The following is a 23,366-nucleotide window of genomic DNA, read 5'->3' on the forward strand; positions in this document are numbered from 1 at the left end:
AGACTAACTTCCCAGATATAGACTGGAGGACCTGTGCTAGTAATAATAATAGGGCTCAGATTTTCCTAGATGCGATAGCTGATGGATTCCTTCATCAAGTAATTGCTGAACCGACTAGAGGGGATGCCATTTTAGATTTAATTTTGGTGAGTAGCGAGGACCTCATAGAAGAAATGGTTGTAGGGGACAATCTTGGCTCAAGTGATCATGAGCTAATTCAATTCAAACTAAATGGAAGGATTAACAAAAATAAATCTGCAACTAGGGTTTTTGATTTCAAAAGGGCTGACTTTCAAAAATTAAGGAAATTAGTTAGGGAAGTGGATTGGACTGAAGAACTTATGGCTCTAAAAGGTAGAGAAGGCCTGGGATTACTTTAAATCAAAACTGCAGAAGCTATCAGAAGCCTGTATCCCAAGAAAGGGGAAAAAATTCATAGGAAGGAGTTGTAGACCAAGATGGATGAGCAAGCATCTCAGAGAGATGATTAAGAAGAAGCAGAAAGCATACAGGGAGTGGAAGATGGGAGGGATCAGCAAGGAAAGCTACCTAATTGAGGTCAGAAGATGTAGGGATAAAGTGAGAGGGGCTAAAAGTCGAGTAGAGTTGGACCTTGCAAAGGGAATTAAAACCAATAGTAAAAGGTTCTATAGCCATATAAATAAGAAGAAAACTAAGAAGGAAGAAGTGGGGCCGCTTAACACTGAGGACGGAGCGGAGGTTAAAGATTATCTAGGCATGGCCCAATATCTAAACAAATACTTTGCCTCAGTCTTTAATAAGGCTAAAGAGGATCTTGGGGATAATGGTAGCATGACAAACGGGAAGGAGGATATAGAGGTAGATATTACCATATCAGAGGTAGAAGCGAAACTGAAACAGCTTAATGGGACTAAATCGGGGGGCCCAGATAATCTTCATCCAAGAATATTAAAGGAATTGGCACCTGAATTTGCAAGCCCATTAGCAAGAATTTTTAATGAATCTGTAAACTCAGGAATAGTACCGAATGATTGGAGAATTGCTAACATAGTTCCTATTTTTAAGAAAGGAAAAAAAAGTGATCTGGGTAACTACAGGCCAGTTAGTTTGACATCTGTAGTATGCAAGGTCCTGGAAAAAATTTTGAAGGAGAAATTAGTTAAGGACATTAAAATACAACATGGTTTTACAAAAGGTAGATCGTGCCAAACCAACCTAATCTCCTTTTTTGAAAAAAGTAACAGATTTTTTAGATAAAGGAAATGCAGTGGATCTAATTTACCTAGATTTCAGTAAGGCATTTGATACCGTGCCACATGGGGAATTATTAGTTAAATTGGAGAAGATGGGGATCAATATGAACATCAGAAGGTGGATAAGGAATTGGTTAAAGGGGAGACTGCAACGGGTCCTACTGAAAGGCGAACTGTCAGGTTGGAGGGAGGTTACCAGTGGAGTTCCTCAGGGATCGGTTTTGGGACCAATCTTATTTAATCTTTTTGTTACTGACCTTGGCACAAAAAGTGGGAGTGTGCTAATAAAGTTTGCAGATGATGCAAAGCTGGGAGGTATTGCCAATTCAGAGAAGGATCGGGATATTATACAGGAGGATCTGGATGACCTTGTAAACTGGAGTAATAGTAATAGGATGAAATTTAATAGTGAGAAGTGTAAGGTTATGCATTTAGGGATTAACAACAAGAATTTTAGTTATAAGTTGGGGACGCATCAATTAGAAGTAACGGAAGAGGAGAAGGACCTTGGAGTATTGGTTGATCATAGGATGACTATGAGCTGCCAATGTGATATGGCTGTGAAAAAAGCTAATGCGGTTTTGGGATGCATCAGGAGAGGCATTTCCAGTAGGGATAAGGAGGTTTTAGTACCGTTATACAAGGCACTGGTGAGACCTCACCTAGAATACTGTGTGCAGTTCTGGTATCCCATGTTTAAAAAGGATGAATTCAAACTGGAGCAGGGACAGAGAAGGGCTACTAGGATGATCCGAGGAATGGAAAACTTGTCTTATGAAAGGAGACTTAAGGAGCTTGGCTTGTTTAGCCTAACTAAAAGAAGGTTGAGGGGAGATATGATTGCTCTCTATAAATATATCAGAGGGATAAATATAGGAGAGGGAGAGGAATTATTTAAGCTCAGCACCAATGTGGACACAAGAACAAATGGGTATAAACTGGCCACCAGGAAGTTTAGACTTGAAATCAGACGAAGGTTTTTAACCATCAGAGGAGTGAAGTTTTGGAATAGCCTTCCAAGGGAAGCAGTGGGGGCAAAAGATCTATCTGGTTTTAAGATTCTACTTGATAAGTTTATGGAGGAGATGGTATGATGGGATAATGGGATTTTGGTAAGTAATTGATCTTTAAATATTCAGGGTAAATAGGCCAAATCCCCTGAGATGGGATATTAGATGGATGGGATCTGATTTACTATAGAAAACTCTTTCCTGGGTATCTGGCTGGTGAATCTTGCCCATGTGCTCAGGGTTTGGCTGATTGCCATGTTTGGGGTCGGGAGAGAGTTTTCCTCCAGGGCAGATTGGAGAGGCCCTGGAGGTTTTTTTGCCTTCCTCTGTAGCATGGGGCATGGTTGACTGGAGGGAGGCTTCTCTGCTCCTTGAAGTTTTGAACCATGATTTGAGGACTTCAATAGCTCAGACATGGGTGAGGTTTTTCATAGGAGTGGTGGGTGACATTCTGTGGCCTGCGCTGTGCAGGAGGTCGGACTAGATGATCAGAGTGGTCCCTTCTGACCTTAGTATCTATGAATCTATGACTGATGTTAATTATATTCTCATCCTTTAGCTCTTTATTAATTGAATCCTGCATCAGTTTTCAATTTTGATCAGGATTCATGCTGGGCTAACTGATTTATAATTAATTACCCAGGTCATCTTGCTAATATTGAGAAGGGCTAGGCATACATTAGCACTCTTCCAATTTTCTGGAATTTCCCTGACGTGCCAAGATTTATTAAAAATTAACACCAGGAAGCCAGACATCTCAGCCACCTCTTTTAAGACTCTTGGGTGCAAGTCATATGGGCCTGCTAATTTTAAAATGTCTAGCCTAGTAAATGCTAACATATTCCTGAATTACTAATGAATACAGGAGTAGTTTATTATCCTCATCAGAGATGAGTACATCATCTTCTTTCCTTCCAAATACAGAACAGACATATTATTGGACAATTCTGCCTTTTGTCCATCATTTTTAACAATTTTGCCATCTCCTTCTAGTAATGGCCATTTACCATTGTTAGGATTTCTTTTGTTCCCGATATACTTACTTATATCCACAGCCTTTGGAAGAAGTGGGAAGGTAACATTAATTTTACTCCAGTCAAAACATTACAGAAATAGGATATGCAACTAAATGAAAATATACCAAGAATTCCATTTGAAATGGAATGAAAGATGGTTCTTGCTTTGGTTTGTGAACAAAAAGTGGTCTGTTAGGCAACAGATCAGCAATCCTGTTAAAAATGTCATATTCAATCATTTCTTACCAGTGTGAACGTTTTCCTTGTGCTTTTTCAGCGCGTCCTTACTCTTGAACCTCTTCCCGCAGCTATCAGCCTTGCATATGAATCTAGCATCCCCTCTGCATGCCTCTTTGTGCTGCTCATAACTACATTGGATAACCAGCAAAGGAAAAATAATACATGAAGACATAGCTAGAGAACACAGACTCAAAGCAAGCACTCTGAGCTTAACACATGCCACGCAGCAGAGTTCCAGGGCCACCTCATGCATTACAGAGAGCTGGTAGGAATGAAAGTATTTCACTTCTTTCACTGTTAGGATTCACATAAACTAATAAGCTTGAAAGCAAACATGCAAAGGGAGGCCAGCAAGGCTATGACAGCACTCCAGTAACTCAGACACAAAACCTCGACTCTGAGCTGAAGGACGTATTGCAAACAGAACACTGAAAACTTCTCGAGGTGTCTCCTGGATTGACGTTCTCTGTGCACTGAAGAACGCTAGGGGAAAAGATGAAACAAAATATAAGGCAAACAACATTTTGACTGTAACAGAGAAGACAGGCCCAATCTTGCAAACACACAAGTAACTTTACAAACTCTTGTTCACTGGGACTACTCTCATGCATAAATATGAGAGACAAGGTGGATGAGGTAATATCTTTTACTGCACCAACTTCTGTTAGTGAGAGACAGGCTTTCGAGCTTACATGGAGCTCTTCCTCCGATCTGGAAGACATACTCAGAGTGTCACAGCTAAATACAAGCTGAGCAGATTGTTTAGCATAAGTAAATACATATTTCATGGGACCATTCAAGGTAAAGTGGCCCATTTACACCCCTCCAATCAAAGGAGGGAAAGAAAGGTGGTGTGAAAGCAGCTTAGGAGTGTTATGGGGGTTGTTATTAGATTAACTGTTGTAATAAGCCTAGACACTAATAAATCTAGTGTCTCTATTCAGTCCATGATTTTAGTGACTAGCAAAGTTATGAATTTAAGTTTTGACGCTCATCTTTGGACGTTCTACTTCATATTTACCTATGACATGCTGATTACCTTTTCCAGACCTTAAAGAGAGTTCTGTGTAAACTTGAAAGCTTGTCTTTCTCATCAACAGAAGTTGGTACAATAAAAGATATTACCCATCCACCTCTCCAATATCCTGGGACTGACACGGCTAAAGTTTGGGGCCATAGTACAATATGGAAAGGTATTCTCAATTACCAATGCACTTGTCTTTTTCTCCGCAAGTGATTTATTTTAAATAAATAAAAATAATAAGATCCCACAATTGTCAATTGAATCAATGGGAAGAGCTAAAAGCATGGTTAAGAGCTTTTTTTATTTTGAAAAGTTGTTCAATCAGGTTCAGTCATCACCGAGATTCACAGTCTGTTACCATCCCATTTTTAAGTTCTCAGCCATTTTCGGCTTTTTTCACTCTTTGCAAATTACACAGACGACAGGATAGGCTTTCACCTAGTTTTTAAATAAATTTAACTAGTCACCTAGCACAAATCAAATGCCAAATTATAGATTAGAAGGATGAAAGTTTATTTTTGCTTGAAAACATTGTTCCCTCTACAAAATACTACTCCAGAAAAGCACACAGAGCATTTGCTTAGAAGTAAGAGAATCATTTGAGATTAATGATATCTACGTCAAAACAGATCACTTCATTACAGAAACAGTTTAATGTGGCTATGTAATATTTTACTCTTTTTCTGATATGAAACAATTAGATTAAATAGGGTACCCTCTAACTAATCTACAATAAAAAAAGTGGTACATCCATTTCATTTACAATTTGATTTACTTACAAGCATTGTGTATTAGAAGAAAAAACTCAGGATAATATCAATTAGATTAGGAAAGTTTTCATGTAAAGTATACTGTACATGACTTAAGGATAAATATACACAATAATGGACAGAACTGAAAGCGATTTGCTTTTAAAATCTTGCCTCTTTCATGTTTCAATTTATTTTTTGTTCTGCCCACAAAGGTTCAATTAAATCAACATGAAGTGTTTTTTATTCATCTTTCTTTGTCCTTTTACATCTTCATCTCCCTACTTCAAAGTTTTATTCTAATTCCACAATGTCACCCGTTGGAGATAGCGGAGATGCCATCTCTTTCCATGAGGCTCCTTGATAAAATAGTCCACTGATGTAGACGAAAGTTCCAGCATAGCAAAACAGCTCTGATATGCAATACAGTACATGAATTACACAGCCTTTTCCCCCCCATGCCAGCCTTCCTAAAGGCACCAATTATTTAAATATTAATGGCACTAGTGATTCAAACTAAATCACTGTATGAAGTACAGAAAGTCAATATATTCAAAAATGAATGTACTGGGCAAAGTATGAAAGGCTAATTCAATTACTAAAGGCAATGAAATTTAGTGCAACTCCAGCCTCTTAAATCACACCACCATTGAAAAAGAGGCATGAAAGCTGCAGGCAACAGAAACTGTAGTTAATGATGTGACTAAGCTTACTGATTGGTTTAAAGGGTTATTTATAGAAAGCACTCGTGTGTACGCACTGTCTTTGTAAGGCTTGTTTAACCGGGAATTTCTTTCCACAGTTCCTGCACTTAAATTCCTTTTCCTCACTAGGTTTCTGGTGCAGCGTCTGAAGGTGTTCAGCTAGGATCTCCTGGCTGGCAAAACTGGATTCACAATTTGGACATGTGTGGTCCTCTTTGCAGCTCAGAGAATCTACACAGTTGGAGGAGAAAAAAAAAAAAACCACAAAAACCATAGTATAGGTATAGTTTCTAGGCAATTATATTACTGATTACTTTAAAAGTTTCAGAGTAGCAGCCGTGTTAGTCTGTATTCGCAAAAAGAAGGAGTACTTGTGGCACCTTAGAGACTACATTTTATTAGAGCATAAGCTTTCGTGAGCTACAGCTCACTTCATCGGATGCATTTGGTGGAATACCATCATAGGGCCCATTCTTTTGCGTGGAGACTGTCCAGTTTGGCCGGTGTGCATGGCGGGGGGGCATTGCTGGCACATGATGGCATGTATCGCATTGGTGGATGCGCGGGCCTCTGGTGATGTGGCTGATGTGATTGGGCCCTATGATTGTATTCCACCAAATGCATCCGATGAAGTGAGCTGTAGCTCACGAAAGCTTATGCTCTAATAAATTTGTTAGTCTCTAAGGTGCCACAAGTACTCTTTCTTTTTACTTTAAAAGTGAGGTCCTAGTCTGGGGGGAGGGATAGCTCAGTGGTTTGAGCATTGGCCTGCTAAACCCAGGGTTCTGAGTTCAATCCTTGAGAGGGCCATTTAGGGATCTGGGGCAAAAATTGGGGATTGGTCCTGCTTTGAGCAGGGGGTTGGACTAGATGACCTCCCGAGGTCCCTTCCAACCCCGATAGTCCCTTTTCATAGAATCATAGACTATGTAAAATGGCCTCATGGGATTCACCAAGCACAGTGGGTCCATTGTTTCTCAAAGGATTATCCATACCAAATCCCAGGACAAGTAGGGTTACTTTTGTTAAATTCCAACTTTGCAAACAAACTGGATTCCTTCCTTCTTGGTGCATCATCACATCAATCAATGGTCTGCAGGCCAAATTCGGCCTTCAGTTCTGCCTATGCAATCTCATTCCCTTCAGTATGGTTGTGCAGATTACTGAAATTTGGTGATGCTCCACAATAAAGAACAGAATCCAGCTCACTCTCCTTCTGCTATGTTGCCTTTACTAACAGGGAGTAAAAGGTAATATAAAAGGTCAAGCCCCACTTCATCAGTGCTCTACACACTTTTGGCATTTGCAGCAGTGAATCATTCTGCTCTAGTAGCTTTACAACCATTTCGCATTCTCTTTCAATGGAGGTAGTAAATGACTCCACAAACACAAGGGAGCTGAGGACAGGGCCCTCAGTTTTGCCACACAACTGAGTAAAATATGTGTACAGACATCTTCATTTTCTCACTAGTCGGAAGTTTTGGTTTCCTTGTTTTGATATTGTTTTCAACATACAAAGGCTACTTTAGTTCTCACGCAGGTCTCATCTGTACCTTTCTCACCAGCTTGTTGTAGTTCTTTATTGCTGTTGTTACTATTATTATTATTGTCCTCATCTTCTTGGTTAAGGATCACTTCCTCCTCCTCCTCCTCTGCTTCTTCCATGTCACTATCAAGGTAGCCAATCAGCAGCTCTGTATCTGTTTCAATATCTTCAACAGCCAGATAGAAAATGTTTTCACCTTCCTATTGCAATGAGTAAATACAAGCCATGAATCACCAGGACAGAAAAATAAAACCTTAGAGCCAAGTCCTGGATCCTACTGGCACAAAGCCAGCTTAAATAGCTACTGGAGGATTCAGGTGACGCAGTCAATTCTCCAAGTGGCACCAGCTGGCATAGCCCTTCTCAGCTTTCTCTCCTGGTGTATGGATGGAGGGTCCTTGCACTTGGGTGAGGCTTGGATGCTGGAACATCCTCTGAGGATGATCTATAACCTCTAAGGGATAGGCTTATGATAAGGGTGTGTAAAGGTGATGTACCCTTTGCCCTCCTCTACCATCATCCTCAGCATACCAAGAACTTTAGGGCTGGAAAGTGAAGCACTCAAAAATTAGGAAACACTGGAATGAAAGTAGCCTGTGCAACCCAAGCTATGTCCCTTTTGTGTGTCTGTATGCATTATAATAAAGCCTTCGCTTACATGGTTACATAGCGCTATTTTCCACAGACTCCAGCCTTCTTATTGAATAGCCTTTCTATTCTGATCATAAGCTTAAACTATAGAATTACAACAGACGCACTCTTAATACACACTTTCACACACTAATTTTAAAGTCAAATCCTCAGCTGGTGTAAATTATTGTTGCTATGCCGATTCATACTAACTGAAGTTCTAGCCCAGATACTGTATCTAGTTTAAAAAATTAAAAGCCCTAAAATCATCTCCAGAAGCATATGGAATGAACAGTGTTTACTTAACCAAAGCTTAGATAGATAGTATGTGTATAAATATAATATAGCCATTTAACAAAAGCAGCCGTCTCCTCACACGCTGATCTACTAGGCTGCCTTTTCTGCTGTACATAAGCCAAGTGCTTTGGGTGCTACTCAAGGCAACTAAAGGAGAATCATGTTTACTTAATGAAGACTTCCAAGTGCTGTCATAAATCTTAATGCTTATCTGATTAACATCCAGTAAAATTAATTGAACCTTCTTTACAGTATTTCTAGATTGTAGGAAGCATCATAACACAAGGACAAGATAATGATTTTTAATTTTGTAATATGCTAAGATTAATTTAAACTGTCAACAGGAATATAGTATTTCTAATACTTCAGAAGGTCTGTAATATATTTAAAAAGTAATTTTCATACAACAGTGAAAACTATTTAATTCAATAAACTAGATGGAAGCAGCAGTCTTCAAGGACCAGCGTCATTTTTTGCCCTTGTATGAGTGATGGCATTTGAAAAGAAATCTAATTACACATTGTGTTTTCAAGATCTGTATTTCAAAGTGCAATCTAGATAGCTATCCATTTACCGTCCTAACTCTTGCCTACATCTAGGAGGGTGCTGGTTTTTATATGACACTGTCATGTACTTCAGAGAACTTTAATTTACTACAATGTAAATTAAAAAAAATATCTTCTGTAGCTTTGATCTGAAGTAAGGTAAAAAGGGCTCTCTTCACTCATTGTCAGCAAGACAGGCAGATGCTGTCTTTATATCATTGTCCAGCACAGCACATTTTAAAAGCAAGGCAATTTTACACATGTAGGGGAAATGTACCCGTTTCTTATAGGGGAAAGTATGCCACTAGAAAACAAAGAAAAAACACACCCACAAACAAAGTAAAATATATGATTTGCTCACACACCAAGCATCTAACACACTCATATGAAGGGTCTGGTATTATGCCTTTAAAGATTGTATTCCCACTGAAGTTTACTAAACATACAAATACTGTGGACTACAAGACATATTTTAAACTACACCATTCAATTGCAGTAACTTCCTCCATCCTTTGCTTGTTGCCTGTTTAAATTGAAAATTCTTCAGGGCAAGGGTTCTGGACCAGATTTTTAAAGAATGTAGACACCTAGTGATGCAAATAGGTGGCAAATGGGAAACTCAAAAGCACCGAAATGCGTAACTCCCATTGAAATCAACCTTTAGGCACGTAGGTGGTTTTGAAAATTGTACTAGACATCTGCATCTTTAGTCTCCTAAATACCGTTGAAATTTTGGCCTTTTATATTCTTATCTATCTGTAAAGCATCTACCACTCTATGTGCTAGACAAATAATTATTAGTACAGGTAACAATACATATTATGGGGACTTATTCTGCAGCAGCTCCACATACAGAATTTCCTTGGAGGTCAAGGGTGTAGTAGGAAAAGAGCCTGAAAAATAAGTCCTTGTTTCAAAGGACTGCCCTGGTATGAGGCAGGACCTGCTCACACAATCTGGCAAGAACAGGACTGATATCGCAGAAATACACATTCCTAAAAAGTGCCAGTCACAAAGAACTCACACAAACACATCACAACAACAAGTGGTACCAGAACATCCCGATATCAAGGATGGTACAAAAACATTCCCCAAGGATAACAGGAACACAATGACCCCTCCTAAAAGATAAGGTCAGGATGACAATATGTAATAAAAAGGTTTTAAAAACAAACCAACATGTAAAACAAGATAATGGGTGATAATTAGTCACATCAGGAGGCAGTAACTATGTCAGAGGGGCAGTACTAAATTGTTTGTATTGGGGTATAAAAATGCATCTCAAAAAACGTATTTGTCTGGCCTAGAAAAAATGAAAAGTCCTGCCATGCACTAAGCTGGTCCACTGTTATGGGCATACACGTATTAGTGGTCCGGTAAAGTCTGCAGGATACTAGTACCATGCTTCATCAACAATAAACGTGGCTGGGTGCCTTCGACTCTTAACGAATCTTGTGGTCATCAGGCCATTCACTCAAGTTCTGCTGTGCCAGCTTTCTGTGCAGGGCTGGGGCAGCACATAGAGGAAACACACACACAGCGCCAAACATCTATCAACTTCGAAGGACACTGGTGACCCACGACTGCTGATCTGGTAAGTAACCGAGCTGTCCTCTGTACACTTTAAAAATGGATCACACTTTTGGAGCTATCACATAGCTTAAGACATTGCTATGTGATGTCATGATGCATGGCCTCCTCTACCCAAGATGGGAGCCGTGATGCATCTGGGAAGTTTAGTACAACAAAGAAGCCCATTGATAAGATTTGGAGCACAAGGAACCCCAACTCCCAGCAGGCACCACAATGGCATTTCTGAATCAAATTAACTCAGTTTTTGTTCAAAAAATATTTTGGGTTTTGATTTTTTTACTCTAATTTTTCTGTGGAAATCAATATCCATTTTCCAACTTGTTCTATACATCACCCTCTTCTCTCTCAGGTAGGTTCTCTCCCATAGCATTCTAACAGGCTGGCTAACCTACACCCACTCTATGTGGAACTCTGTCCCCCTCTAGCGATAGCTAGGACACCTGTAGAGGTTGCTGAACTTGCTAGAGTCATGGCTAACCCAGGTCTTTTACCCAGGCACAGAGGTTCATGCTTTAAGACCCAGAAGTCCCGGGCTCCATCTACACTGCTGATGACCATGCAAGATGCCATGCTTCATCTTCTCAGATACACTATTTGCCTGTAGATTTCTGGGTGGCTGGTTTGAAGTCCCTCTTCTCTACCTATCTTTAGAATCCCTCACTTATAATTGCACCCATTCTTTAACGTCGTATCCATGTGCACATCAGGTATACCAGGCATCCTTAACATGGATTTGGTGATATTATGCTGCTTTTTGCAGTCCTATATTTCAAAGTATGTTGACCAACATTCCAATAATAAAGCAAATATTAATGTTCATGCCAGTCTCTATTCCCAGGTCTTGCCATGGGAGAACTGACCTACTTTTTCCTCCTTGAAAGAAGAGAGCATGTAATTTTTATTTTTTTAAACAAAAAAAACCACAGATGAGGCAAAGTCATGAAGATTAGCTCTGACTTTGGGTCTAAATCCAAACTCCCCTCAAAGTTCAGGGATGTTTGGATTTGCTGTTCCAGTTTGGATTCATCTCCGATTAAAAGATTTTAATTTTTATTTAAATTTAATTATTTAAATTAATTTAAGAAAGGCTGACTTACTAAGACATAAAAAGTACAGGGATTCTGCAACACATATATGGAGTTCAAACCTAAAACATTCACTGCCACAGGAAACCATCAAAAATCAACAATTTAACAAGCCTTAAACAGAATTAGATCTTCACGAGTTCAATCCTGCAAGGTGTTGAGCATCTCCTGGAAGTGCTGAGTGCCCCAGTTCCCATTCAAGTCAAAGGACATTACAGGAGCTCAGCACAATGGCACCTCAAGGAGATACTCAGGATCTTGCAAGATTGAGTCTTTTAGGTTGGATCCAGTCCCCACTGAAATCAATGGGAAGATTCCCACCGACATCAGAGGCAGTTATATAAAGCCTTATATGAACCAGAACCACATTTGAAGCTAGAGAAGGGAAGATCAGGTCACCTTGATTCTTTGACTGCCAAAATGTGTTACAGTTTATCAAGGACTTGGCTCCCAAGAAGCAAAGACAATACACGAGACACTTGGGCTCTAATCTAGCAAAGAACTTAAACATATGACTATCTTTAAGCACAAGAGAAGTCCCATTTACTTCATTGAGATTGCCCACATTCTTACTTACACATATGCTCAAGCGTTCTTGTGCAACAGGGCTTTAATTCCAAAGGGTAAATCTTACCATCTCCCCGCAACTCCCATAACTGACCAAGAGTGTCACCATTAAAAAGTCAGCATTATCATAAAGTACCACCCAGATGGCAACAGTTTTTCCAAACAATTGAGAGGAAATTACTGTGGTAACTGTAGTAATGATTGCAAAAGGTTTTTGTTTTGTTTTGTTTTAAATTTTACCTTGTAACACTGTACCTCAGCAAACAAAGCTATTAACCAGTAGCTAGACTGACCGACAAATAACCACCTACAGGCTTTTGAAAGTCATAGAGTAATAAAAATTTGGGGCCTCATTTTCATTTACCCTAAGGCCCCCTTTGCATCACTCTGGCAGTAAAAAGGGGTCTTAAAGTCTACATAAGTTAAATCGATAATCACTTTAAGACTTCTCTAATAGCCACAGTGCTGCTAAGCAGCTTTACTGTTTCTCAGGCACATACTCATCAAGTTTAACCCAAACTCCTATTGATATCAGACGACATTGATAATGCAGCTATAGTCTGCAAAACCTGTGGGAGAAAAATAGCTACTTCACTATTCCAAAGCTGCCCATTTTGTTTGCTCGTTTTTGTAAGTAACAGAATATCTGAAAAGCACTAAACATGCTGTGTACTCAACAACTTGATAAATGTGTATGACCTTGGAATTAAATAATTCCATCTTTTTCCTAAAAAAAATAAGCAAGCATCAAGCAGCCATTTTAATTCTGTCCTCTGAGCATCCAGAGTGTTAACACTATGTTCATTTTACTACTTTTATTGCATAACAAGTTAATCTTGCCTTTGTAGTTAAGACACTAGTAGATTTCAGACTTTCACAAAACTGTCCTGTAATATGTAAATTTATTAAGCAGCTTATCAGTTTGTCCTTGCTTTCTTTGTGTTCTCCCCCTCAACCCCCTGGCTTCACTCTTGCCTGTTAGACTGAGATAGTCCAGTTGCACTATATTTATTACAGTGTTGACTGATTCTCAAATACTAATCTTCCAGTATTAGATTTGTTAAGTATGACTTTAAACCACTCTACTGCTTCACAGTAAATACCTCCTTTCACATTAACCTTTGCCATTTCATTATTCTAACTCATAGTTTGCTGAGTTAGTCCAGACCACCTCAATGTCTGGTTGTTAATGAACAAAGTATCTGAATTTAAAGCTCTGGTTGGCTATGATTCTATTTATAAAATAGTTTTGACATTAAACAACCAAGTGGCTTTCGTTGCACAGTAGTCTACAGCAGAGATCGTTTCATAAAATGACAATTGGCAAACAGATAAATGTATGTGCACAGCATTAAGAATATTGAAAATACAATACTCTTCCAGGTCAATTTGTTTTTAAAGAGCTCCTATAAGATATTTAATAGCAGCCCTTTGCTTTTGATCATGACAAATACAATGGACTGTTTAGATTTCACAGGTCACATATGTGTGCCAGTTGCAAGGCATGGCCTAGATTTCAGCTCACAGCATCAGGCGTCACTGTTGACAAAACTGATGAAGATCTGCCCAGATAAATGTGATCCACGAGCAATGACTCCATAGCTGTATACTAACAGAGGTTAAAAGTTGTAACTCAATTGTCTACTGAGATTTTTCTGTGTAGAATTTTTCCTCTTTGGGTTCAGGGTAATGGAACAGACCACACTTCCTCTATCACAAGCTCATTTAATGGAATAAGTGAGAAAAGCCTCCCACAATTCAATTCAGGTTTATAGAGTACACAGAAATGAAAATTGGTACATCCAGAAGTAAACCTCAACCTTTCAATCTGTTCCTAGTGCTCGCATGCCAGTATTAGAGTAGCAGCCGTGTTAGTCTGTATTCGCAAAAAGAAAAGGCGTACTTGTTGCACCTTAGAGACTAACTAACTAATGCTCTAATAAATTTGTTAGTCTCTAAGGTGCCACAAGTACGCCTTTTCTTTATGCCAGTATTAGTTATGATACAACTATTTAGAAATATATTTTTTGGTTGTTGGACTCAAAGGAGTAAGCATCTAAGCATCCTGTTTTATTACAGAATCGTAAACTCCAGCAATACCAGGAACAGCTTTTACCTGAGCTATCAAATCAGGTACATTGCACAACCAGCTTACTTCAAAAAAATGCATCTTCAGCCCAGTAAGTTCCCTTTATATGGCCAAAAGGAAGCACACTGTACAAATCTTAAAACCTAGATATCAGTGCTCTTAAGTGTGATCCTTCAACAGAAGCATCTCAGATGAGTTATTCTTCTGAACATATTCCAGTCCACTCAGTGATGTGGTTCATTTTATTTGTGTGTGGGGGACATATACACACTTGATCCCCTTTTAAATCCAAGACCATGAACTGCTCAACAAACACTGAACTGACTGATAGGCTTATTCTGACACCCTTATGTTGAGTAGGGCCTTATATGATACTACTCTGCAATAAGAAAAGGAGTACTTGTGGCACCTTAGAGACTAACAAATGTATTTGAGTATAAGCTTTCGTGAGCTACAGCTCACTTCATCGGATGCATTCAGTGGAAAATCTCCCCACTGTATTTTCCACTGAATGCATCCGATGAAGTGAGCTGTAGCTCACGAAAGCTTATGCTCAAATAAATTTGTTAGTCTCTAAGGCGCCACAGGTACTCCTTTTCTTTTTGCAAATACAGACCAACACGGCTGCTACTCTGAATTCTGTTCTCTGCAATAATTATGGTGGCAGAATCTGGTTCTGTGGTTTTTCCACAGTCTAGATCAAGAAGTTCTACCTAAAGACAAGCTTTGTCAGTGAAGGGAGATGCAATTTAGTATCTGTTTGGGTTTCTGGTAATTTGTAATGGACTTCAAAAAAAGTTAGTGTAAAGTACCCTTTGCAATCAACGTTAGGATAAGCTTGTAGCAATGATGATTGATACCAAGAGAGCATTCTGCCCCAAGACATCTTTGCTCTCTAATCATCAGTATTCTTATATTTTATAGCTCATCTTAAGTACCAGTAACAAATCTTTATTCCTAACTATATGGTTTGAGGTGATGAAAATCATCATTAGAGCATTTACCCACAGCACAATCTGAAAACTGAACAATGGGTTAGAGACACAAAATTAAAATCCAGTAATAGCTTTATAATCCCAACAAACTCCGCAAGAACCCCTCCTTTTCATACAATAAAATGTCTTGAGAGGTTAACCTTATGGGAATTTCTACGTTTCATGAGGGTAATTACAATGTGCCAGTTAGAACAAGAGGTCTGGAACCCCATCTGAATTTAAATATTCCATTTTCTCTTGTTAATTAGAAAATTAGCCTTGTACTCTATGTAATTATGATGGCATATTCCACTTTATTCAATTGAACTATTAAGATTAGGATTCTCTTGTGTTTGATACAGATAATCTGTATTATGAATGATTTTAATGTTTTAATTGTTTTACTGCTTTTTCAGCAATGTAACTGAATTAGTAGTAGTAGCAGCAGCAGCTAAGTAACTGGAGTTAAAGTTGAAATCACTTTGCTGATGTAAATTAAGAAGTGTCCTATTTGCAATGATTGCAAAACATGGCCTAACAGAGTATCATTGCAGTAGGTTTATGAAGGCTGACACAGTTCAGGGCAACCACACCCGTATTTACCCTCAGTGGTTCAGCAAGGGCAACCACTCTCAGGTTTCCAATTCCCTGACCATTGCCTTTCTGAGTGGAGACCCATATCTCGCCCTCTTCTGACAGGGGTGCTTTCAGGCTGCACAGTTCCCTGCCTTCACTGTGTACTTCCCAGCACAAACAGGTTGCCCCAGGACACCTGCTTGCTTTTTCTTTAGAGATGGATAACAATTGTAGCTGCTACAAGTACCACACAGACTTCCTATGCAAGCCTACTTTATTCTTAAGCTTAAAAGCATTACAGAAAAACACATATTAAAAACAATAAACCTTCACACATGCTAATAAACTTACCAGAATTAACCTTAACCCTAACATGAATTCTGGCAGGCTCAGTCTTTCCAACCGTACCCTAAGATCAGGGCTCTCTGTGGACTAGGGGCCCTGTCCATTTACTGGACCAGGAAGAAAGCCCTGAGCCAGTTTAAACACCAGGCTACTCAACCAAAAACCTTCTTTGTCAGTGGGTCCCTGGAGAATCCAGTTTGAACAAGTAGATGCATACCTTTCCCGGGAGTGGCTTCTATGGAGATAACATGAGTGAATTTGCCTAATGTCCCCCTGCTGTTCTCCCATTTACCCTTACCATGGAAATACATACAATTATACAACAATACATACACAATTACATTTTTAGTTCAATGAACTCCAAAGACTAATTCAATATGGTTTAACTTAATTCAATAAAGTCCATTCAGGAAATTGTCAGTCTGTCACAAAGGCTATACAGGGAGATGTTGTATTTAGCTTTAATAATAAATAAGGGTTCCATTACCAGAGCCATTCCACAAACAGAACTCCCATTGATCCAGTGCCTGGAGTAACTACAGAAACTGGCCCAAAATTTGCATAACAGTAAAAACATTCGACTACCAAAACATTTCCATATTAAAAGGAGTATGGGTTGGTTTTTGTTAATTACACCGAATGTCAGAGCTTTGGCATCCTATACATTAAAGGAGGCGCCAATGCTGCAAAGACTTATGTATTTAACTTTATGCACTGAAAGTAGTCCCTCTGACTACTCACACTGTGTAAAGTTAAACACATATATGAAGTGCAGTACTGGGGCCTTAGGTTACAACAAATCAGTAAAACATCTGGGATTTTTAGTACATCATTACTGATGACGTCCAAAGACCTATAACTTGAAAATACGAGCGCCCAATTTACCTGTCATTATTTCCTATACCTCTATCATGTCCACTCTGTCTCCTCACAAACTTAAACACTCCCAATATTTTCAATCTCCCCTACTGTGGGGGTCTTTCCATGCCTCTAACCATTCTAGTCACCCATCTTTCAACTCCTTCCATTTCTGCCCGTTTTTGGTACAGAATGACTAAAACAAAAGCCAATATTCAAGGTGAGGGTATACAGTTTGCAAATGGTATAATACTTTCAATATTAATTTTCTATTCAATTACTTATACAACCTAACACTTTCTTAGGATATTTTGACAGGTTTCAGAGTAGCAGCCGCGTTAGTCTGTATTCGCAAAAAGAAAAGGAGTACTTGTGGCACCTTAGAGACTAACAAATTTATTAGAGCATAAGCTTTCGTGAGCTACAGCTCACTTCATCGGATGCAATTGCAATAGCTCACGAAAGCTTATGCTCTAATAAATTTGTTAGTCTCTAAGGTGCCACAAGTACTCCTTTTCTTTTTTAGGATATTTTGTTTGTGTAGTTGGTTTATTTAAACATTGCTGTATAATGCAGCCAGCTCAATTAAAACAACATGAAGTGAACAGTAAGAATTCAACAAATTTACCTGGATTGCAGCCAGATTCTTTTGTTCCTGAGATGGTGCCTCATGGACAAAACGCAGCCAGTTAGAATATCGTGGATTGCTGGCATCCAGAACATAAAGGACCTCACCTTTACTCCCTCGAACCTGAAATATTAAAAACCATTGAACAAAATGAACACCAGAAAAATGAGAAAGGGGAAAGATTAAATCTTATCTGAAGTGCTGGATTAATTTTTGTTGTATGTTTTAAAACACAAGCATAAAGACATTTTAAGTATCCTGTTCACCTGGTATTTGGCAGGTGAATCCGGCTTTCAGCACATATGCTCAGATATTGGTGAACATTTTTTTTTTTTTTTACCTTCAGGCACATGATGCGTTATCTGCTTATGAGATCTCACAGTGCATGTAGTACTCAGAACTCCAACAACTGTGTCAGCTTCTTCCACTATGTCTACTCTCTCTGTTCTCAATCTCTTCCTTACTGAACTGCACATCTGTTTCCTGACTGACACCCGTGCCTCCATCACCCATCAGCTTCTCTCTCTGACTCTCCGCAAATACACTTCTTTCTATTCCTTCTTTGCTTAGGATCTTACCAAATGTTTCAAAAAAAACAAAAACGATACAATCAAGAGGGCACTTTCCTCTTCCGCCCTTGATACTCCATCCTCCTCTTCTCCCACTCCACCTTCGTTTGCCTCCTTCACCGAAGTTCCCTCTAAGTTGCGTGGCCACGCAGCAGCCTATTTAGTGCCGTGCAGGCAGTCATGGCTGCGGCAGGGAGAGAGACGACATCTCCCCCAGCCCCAGACCTGCCACAGCCAGGGGAGAGGTGCCTATCTCGTGGCCCCAGCCCTGGAGGGGCCGAGGTGCGGACAGGCGCCTCTCACCCCAGGTGCTGCTGCGGGGAGAGAGGGCGGGAGTGAGGAGTCCTCTCTTCCCACCACAGCCCCAGGGCAGCCTGCACCTCAAAACCCTCACCCCCGGTCCCACCCCAGAGCCCACATCCTAACCTTCTGCCCCAGCCGTGAGCCCCCTCCCACTCTGAACCCCTCAGCCTCATCCCCACCACATAATTTTTATTATTCACACATCACCTCCATATTAGTGCACATAAAATTCATTCCACAAATGTGTGGGGAAAATTAGAGGGAACATTGTCCCTCACATATCTCTGATGCCAAGATTTCACGCCTACTGTTTCTTAGTTTTTTGGCCTCCTTCTGTCTCTTGTCCCACTCATTCCTTCTCTCGTCCCCTCCCTACCAATTTATTTTATGCCTGCTTACCTCCCTCTGGCTCCTTCCCATCTACTTACAAAATACACGTTGTCTATCCTGATTTCTCCCCTAATCTCCCTCCTCCCCTTATTCTCCAAGGCATCTGAGCAGACTTCCTCTTCTAACTCATTTCTTCATCCCCTCTGATATAGCTTCCAACCTTTCTATTCCACTGACACTTACCTCACCAAGGCCACCAATATCATCTTTTTTCTAGAGAATCTAAAGGAACATATCTCTGTTCTCATGTCCCTTCACTGGTGAGATGCCTTCAGCACCAATGATCTCATTCTCCTCCTCCCTGAGCTTTTTTCCCCCCCCTATTGCCATATTGTTCTTCCCTTAGTAGCTCTTCATCCTCCCCTCTTCCCATAGTTGCCATCACTCTAGATTCCCTTGCTGTTCTCCCATTACATTCTCTCTCTAGGTAATCCCATCCTGCCCATAGCATCACAAATCAACCTCTCTAGCTCTGTCCCGTTCTGCATCTCCAACTACTTCCCACCTTTGAGCTGAAGCCTTCTGTCCCCCTGAATCTCATCTCTCCCACCAACGTATCAAATGCCTTCCATAAAGTCATATTCTTCTTGTAACACATCTCTCAAATCCTCCAATTGTATTTGTGTCTTCTACCATTTCTAGGGCCTTTTCCTCAGTCAGGCCCATGTACAAACATACTCTGCATCTCCTCTTAGTCCCTTTACTTCCTTAAGCTTTGTTTTCTATACTAATCTTGACAGAAAGTATAAATATGTGGCCCCAATGCTCACCATTCAATCTTAAATTATACCTGGCTGAACTTTCACCTGAGCAGTGGAGGATATGATAAAAATCAAATTAAATTAATGTAGTATTCAGGGGAAAGGCTGTAAGTTATTTAAATTAGAGTGTGAAGGAAATGAGTCTTTCATTAAGTGAAGGGGCTACTTCAAAAAGACTGCACTGTATCATGAAAGGTACATTTTACCTGCACACGTGCACCTGAGGAATGAGTGATCGTCCTACTCATTCCACCTTAAAATGCCAGTGATGGGGAAAAAAAAAAAAAAAAAAAACAATCAACCTCTCTACCAAGGTTTATTGATCTGTAACCATGCCATCTTGTTTGATTTTCTCATGTCAGGCTTGGTCAGTATATGGATGGGAGAAACACACAGAAGGTACAGTGCATGAAATGTTATCATCCTACAAAACCAAGCGCTATTAGAGATCACTAAAGATTCCATAGCACTTTTTTCCACATAAGCATACCTGGTGTTCCGTCCACATTCCAACTCTGGTTGGCAGAACGCAAATATCCATGTTTCCACCTGTAGTTTCAACTTGCTACATTATTCTTCACTCCCCATTCTAAAAAACACATATGGGGGGTTTGGTGACAAAATATGTCTGCTTGGATTAAGAATATAGATGGAATTTACATAATCAAAACTTTACAGGAAAGCTCTGTATTTCCACAATAGCACAAGTTTATGTAGTACTCACAGCCTAAAAAGACCTGAAAGCCGTAAGTGAGCACTGCAATAGTTACGTTGCTATGCCCACACTGTTCTAAATATGTAAGCTACAGAACACAATCTCTGTATGAAAATGTTTAACAGCACAGATTTACATCTTTGAGCAATTAAAAACAAACTAATGGCTTTGGCAATAACTAACAAAAGTGGGAGTGAGGTAGGCCCACAAAGCTGGTCCTAGAAAGGTTTTCATCAGATCTTGACTTAGGTTGCAAAAGAGAAACAATCAAGTTCCTACTATAAAAGCTATATGTTCTTCTATCTTCCTTTTAATTTGTTTTTTCATTTGCTTAATCCTCAAATTATATTGGAAGAATTTATATTCATCTCAGTTTTACAATCATCTCAGTTGGGCACTCTCAGTGACTGCCAACGCATGAAGAGATGGTGAATGTGCATCAAGGATTTAACACATAAGGAAACTATTGACCAAAATAATCACATAAAACCCTTGAAGACATGTTAGATTTTCTATTGCTTTTTTTCACCTCATAAAGACATAAGGTTGCATTAAATACACAGATGTGAAACAGGAAAAGTCAAGAAAAATATATTCAAAACCTTGGTTTCAGAGTAGCAGCCGTGTTAGTCTGTATTCGCAAAAAGAAAAGGAGTACTTGTGGCACCTTAGAGACTAACAAATTTATTAGAGCATAAGCTTTCGTGAGCTACAGCTCACTTCATCGGATGCATTTGGTGGAAAAAACAGAGGAGAGATTTATATACACACACACACACACAATCTCTCTGGTCACTCGATCACAGACCTAAGAGTGGCTATCCTTCAACAAAAAAGCTTCAAAAACAGACTCCAACGAGAGACTGCTGAATTGGAATTAATTTGCAAACTGGATACAATTAACTTAGGCTTGAATAGAGACTGGGAATGGATGAGTCATTACACAAAGTAAAACTATTTCCCCATGGTATTTCTCCCTCCCACCCCACCCGCCACTGTTCCTCAGATATTCTTGTTAACTGCTGGAATTAGCCTACCTGCTTGTCACCATGAAAGGTTTTCCTCCTTCCCCCCCCTGCTGTTGGTGATGGCTTATCTTAAGTGATCACTCTCCTTACAGTGTGTATGATAAACACATTGTTTCATGTTCTCTGTGTGTGTGTGTATATAAATCTCTCCCCTGTTTTTTCCACCAAATGCATCCGATGAAGTGAGCTGTAGCTCACGAAAGCTTATGCTCTAATAAATTTGTTAATCTCTAAGGTGCCATAAGTACTCCTTTTCTTTATTCAAAACCTTGTATGTTACACTGGACTGGACAAGTGACATTTACGGACCCCCTGTTCCCACTGATGAGCCAGCGGGGGCTAATATGAGCCCTTTCTTAACAGAGCTAGCCTCTGAGCCCCATGAAAGAAAATAACTTCTTTATAAAAGAATGCCTCCAGATCTTATCCTTGCAAAGACAGCCCTAAAACTGTAAACTAATGCAAATCAATCACAAGGAACAAAGAGCTGGACTTCAATTCTACAGTTTGAGGCATGGGGAACCTAAATGCAGACACTGTAAATGTCAGTAATTAAGTTTGGGGTATAGCTCCAAGAATCATTTCACTAACATCCTTCGACTGGCCCCCAGGCCTAGTGGTGTCATCATGGAGCACAGGAGTAAATTACGTTTGGGGGAATAGGAGCCATTCAAAGACACGTTTCACAGATATGTGCTAAAATCCTATGCTCAGATGTTCAGCCATCCAAGGGGATAGAACTAAGATGGCTGCCACTCCAACAGATGCTGTATTGCAGGTGTGGTCATAGTTGCCACAGCTGCTTCCACTGTAGCAAAGGGATTTCCCCTCCTTCATACCCCACCAGTGCTATTAGGAAAGCATAAGAAACGTACTATGTAATTTCAGTACCTCACCCCCATCACAGCAGCTGCTCCAGCTGTGCTAGTGAGAAAGCAAGACAGGAGATGGTGCCAAGCAGCAGATGGCAGCTTGCCTCTCTCCTCATCAGGCTGGGGCTTGGCAGGCAGGCAGGCTTTGGAGCCTCAAGAGCCAATACCAGAAGGGAACATGGAGCCTACACTTGCCATCTCCCCACCACCGCCCAGCAGAAAATGGCTCCCACTTATAATCCCCAGCAGCTAGGAGATACTACCCTCTCCCCAACCCTTTCTACACAAACTACGGTTTCCTGGCTTCAAAGGCCCCTATACCCACCCACCCACCAATGAGACTCCCACACAAGACTTTAAGGATCAAGGGGTGGCTTGATTACAGTCTATAAGTATCTACATGGGGAACAAATATTTAATAGCAGGTTCTTCAATCCATCAGAGACAGTTACATCATCATCCAATAGCTGGAAGTTGAAGCTAGACAAATTCAGACTGGAAATAAGTCATACTATTTAAAAAAAAAAAAAAGTGAGGATCATTAACCATTGGAACAATTTACCAAGGGTCATGGACTGGAAGTTTTCCTAAAAGATATGCTCTAAGTATTATTATGGAGACGTTCTATGACTTGTGGTTATACAGGAGATCAGACTAGATGATCACAATGGTCCCTTCTGGCATTGGAATCTATGACCAGAAGTGATGTGCTCCCTATACGTCCAACCACCCCACATGTAGAGGCTACAGGAGAATCCGCCCGCCACTACTATTGTCAACAAGGAATTGTATGGAATCAATGGATTGATTTTTTTTTTTTGGAGGGGAAAAGAATATTTAACCAGGGAAACTCACATGCATCACAGACTCAGGCTGGATGTGTTTCAGGGAGCCTTTTGCAAAGAGTCTAACAGCGCAGCATTGCCTATTCTCCACCCCCAAATATATATCTAAATACTGGCCATCCATAAGAGATTGTAAAAAGCCTATTTAAAAGACGACAACGTTTATATTGCT

General features: G+C 39.9%; 1 protein-coding gene across 7 annotated transcripts in view; it reads right to left on the reverse strand.

Moving 5' to 3' along the window:
- PRDM5 (PR/SET domain 5) overlaps positions 1-23,366 on the reverse strand; it is a 148,760-nt gene that overhangs the window by 104,178 nt on the left and 21,216 nt on the right. For 4 of the 7 annotated variants that reach the window (XM_043513335.1, XM_043513337.1, XM_038401067.2 and 1 more), the window contains 5 exons: positions 17,712-17,834; positions 7,532-7,724; positions 6,035-6,209; positions 3,892-3,984; positions 3,508-3,629 (listed from right to left, as the gene is read on the reverse strand). In XM_043513335.1, coding sequence (XP_043369270.1) covers positions 3,508-3,629; positions 3,892-3,984; positions 6,035-6,209; positions 7,532-7,724; positions 17,712-17,834 — 706 coding nt within the window. Of the gene's footprint in view, positions 1-3,507; positions 3,630-3,891; positions 3,985-6,034; positions 6,210-7,531; positions 7,725-17,711; positions 17,835-20,224; positions 20,326-23,366 lie in introns of those variants that run through there. The other 3 variants (XM_043513338.1, XM_043513336.1, XM_043513339.1) reach the window with 2 other exon arrangements.

The sequence above is a fragment of the Dermochelys coriacea genome, chromosome 4 (assembly GCF_009764565.3).
Source record: "Dermochelys coriacea isolate rDerCor1 chromosome 4, rDerCor1.pri.v4, whole genome shotgun sequence".
Lineage (NCBI taxonomy): Eukaryota > Metazoa > Chordata > Testudines > Dermochelyidae > Dermochelys > Dermochelys coriacea.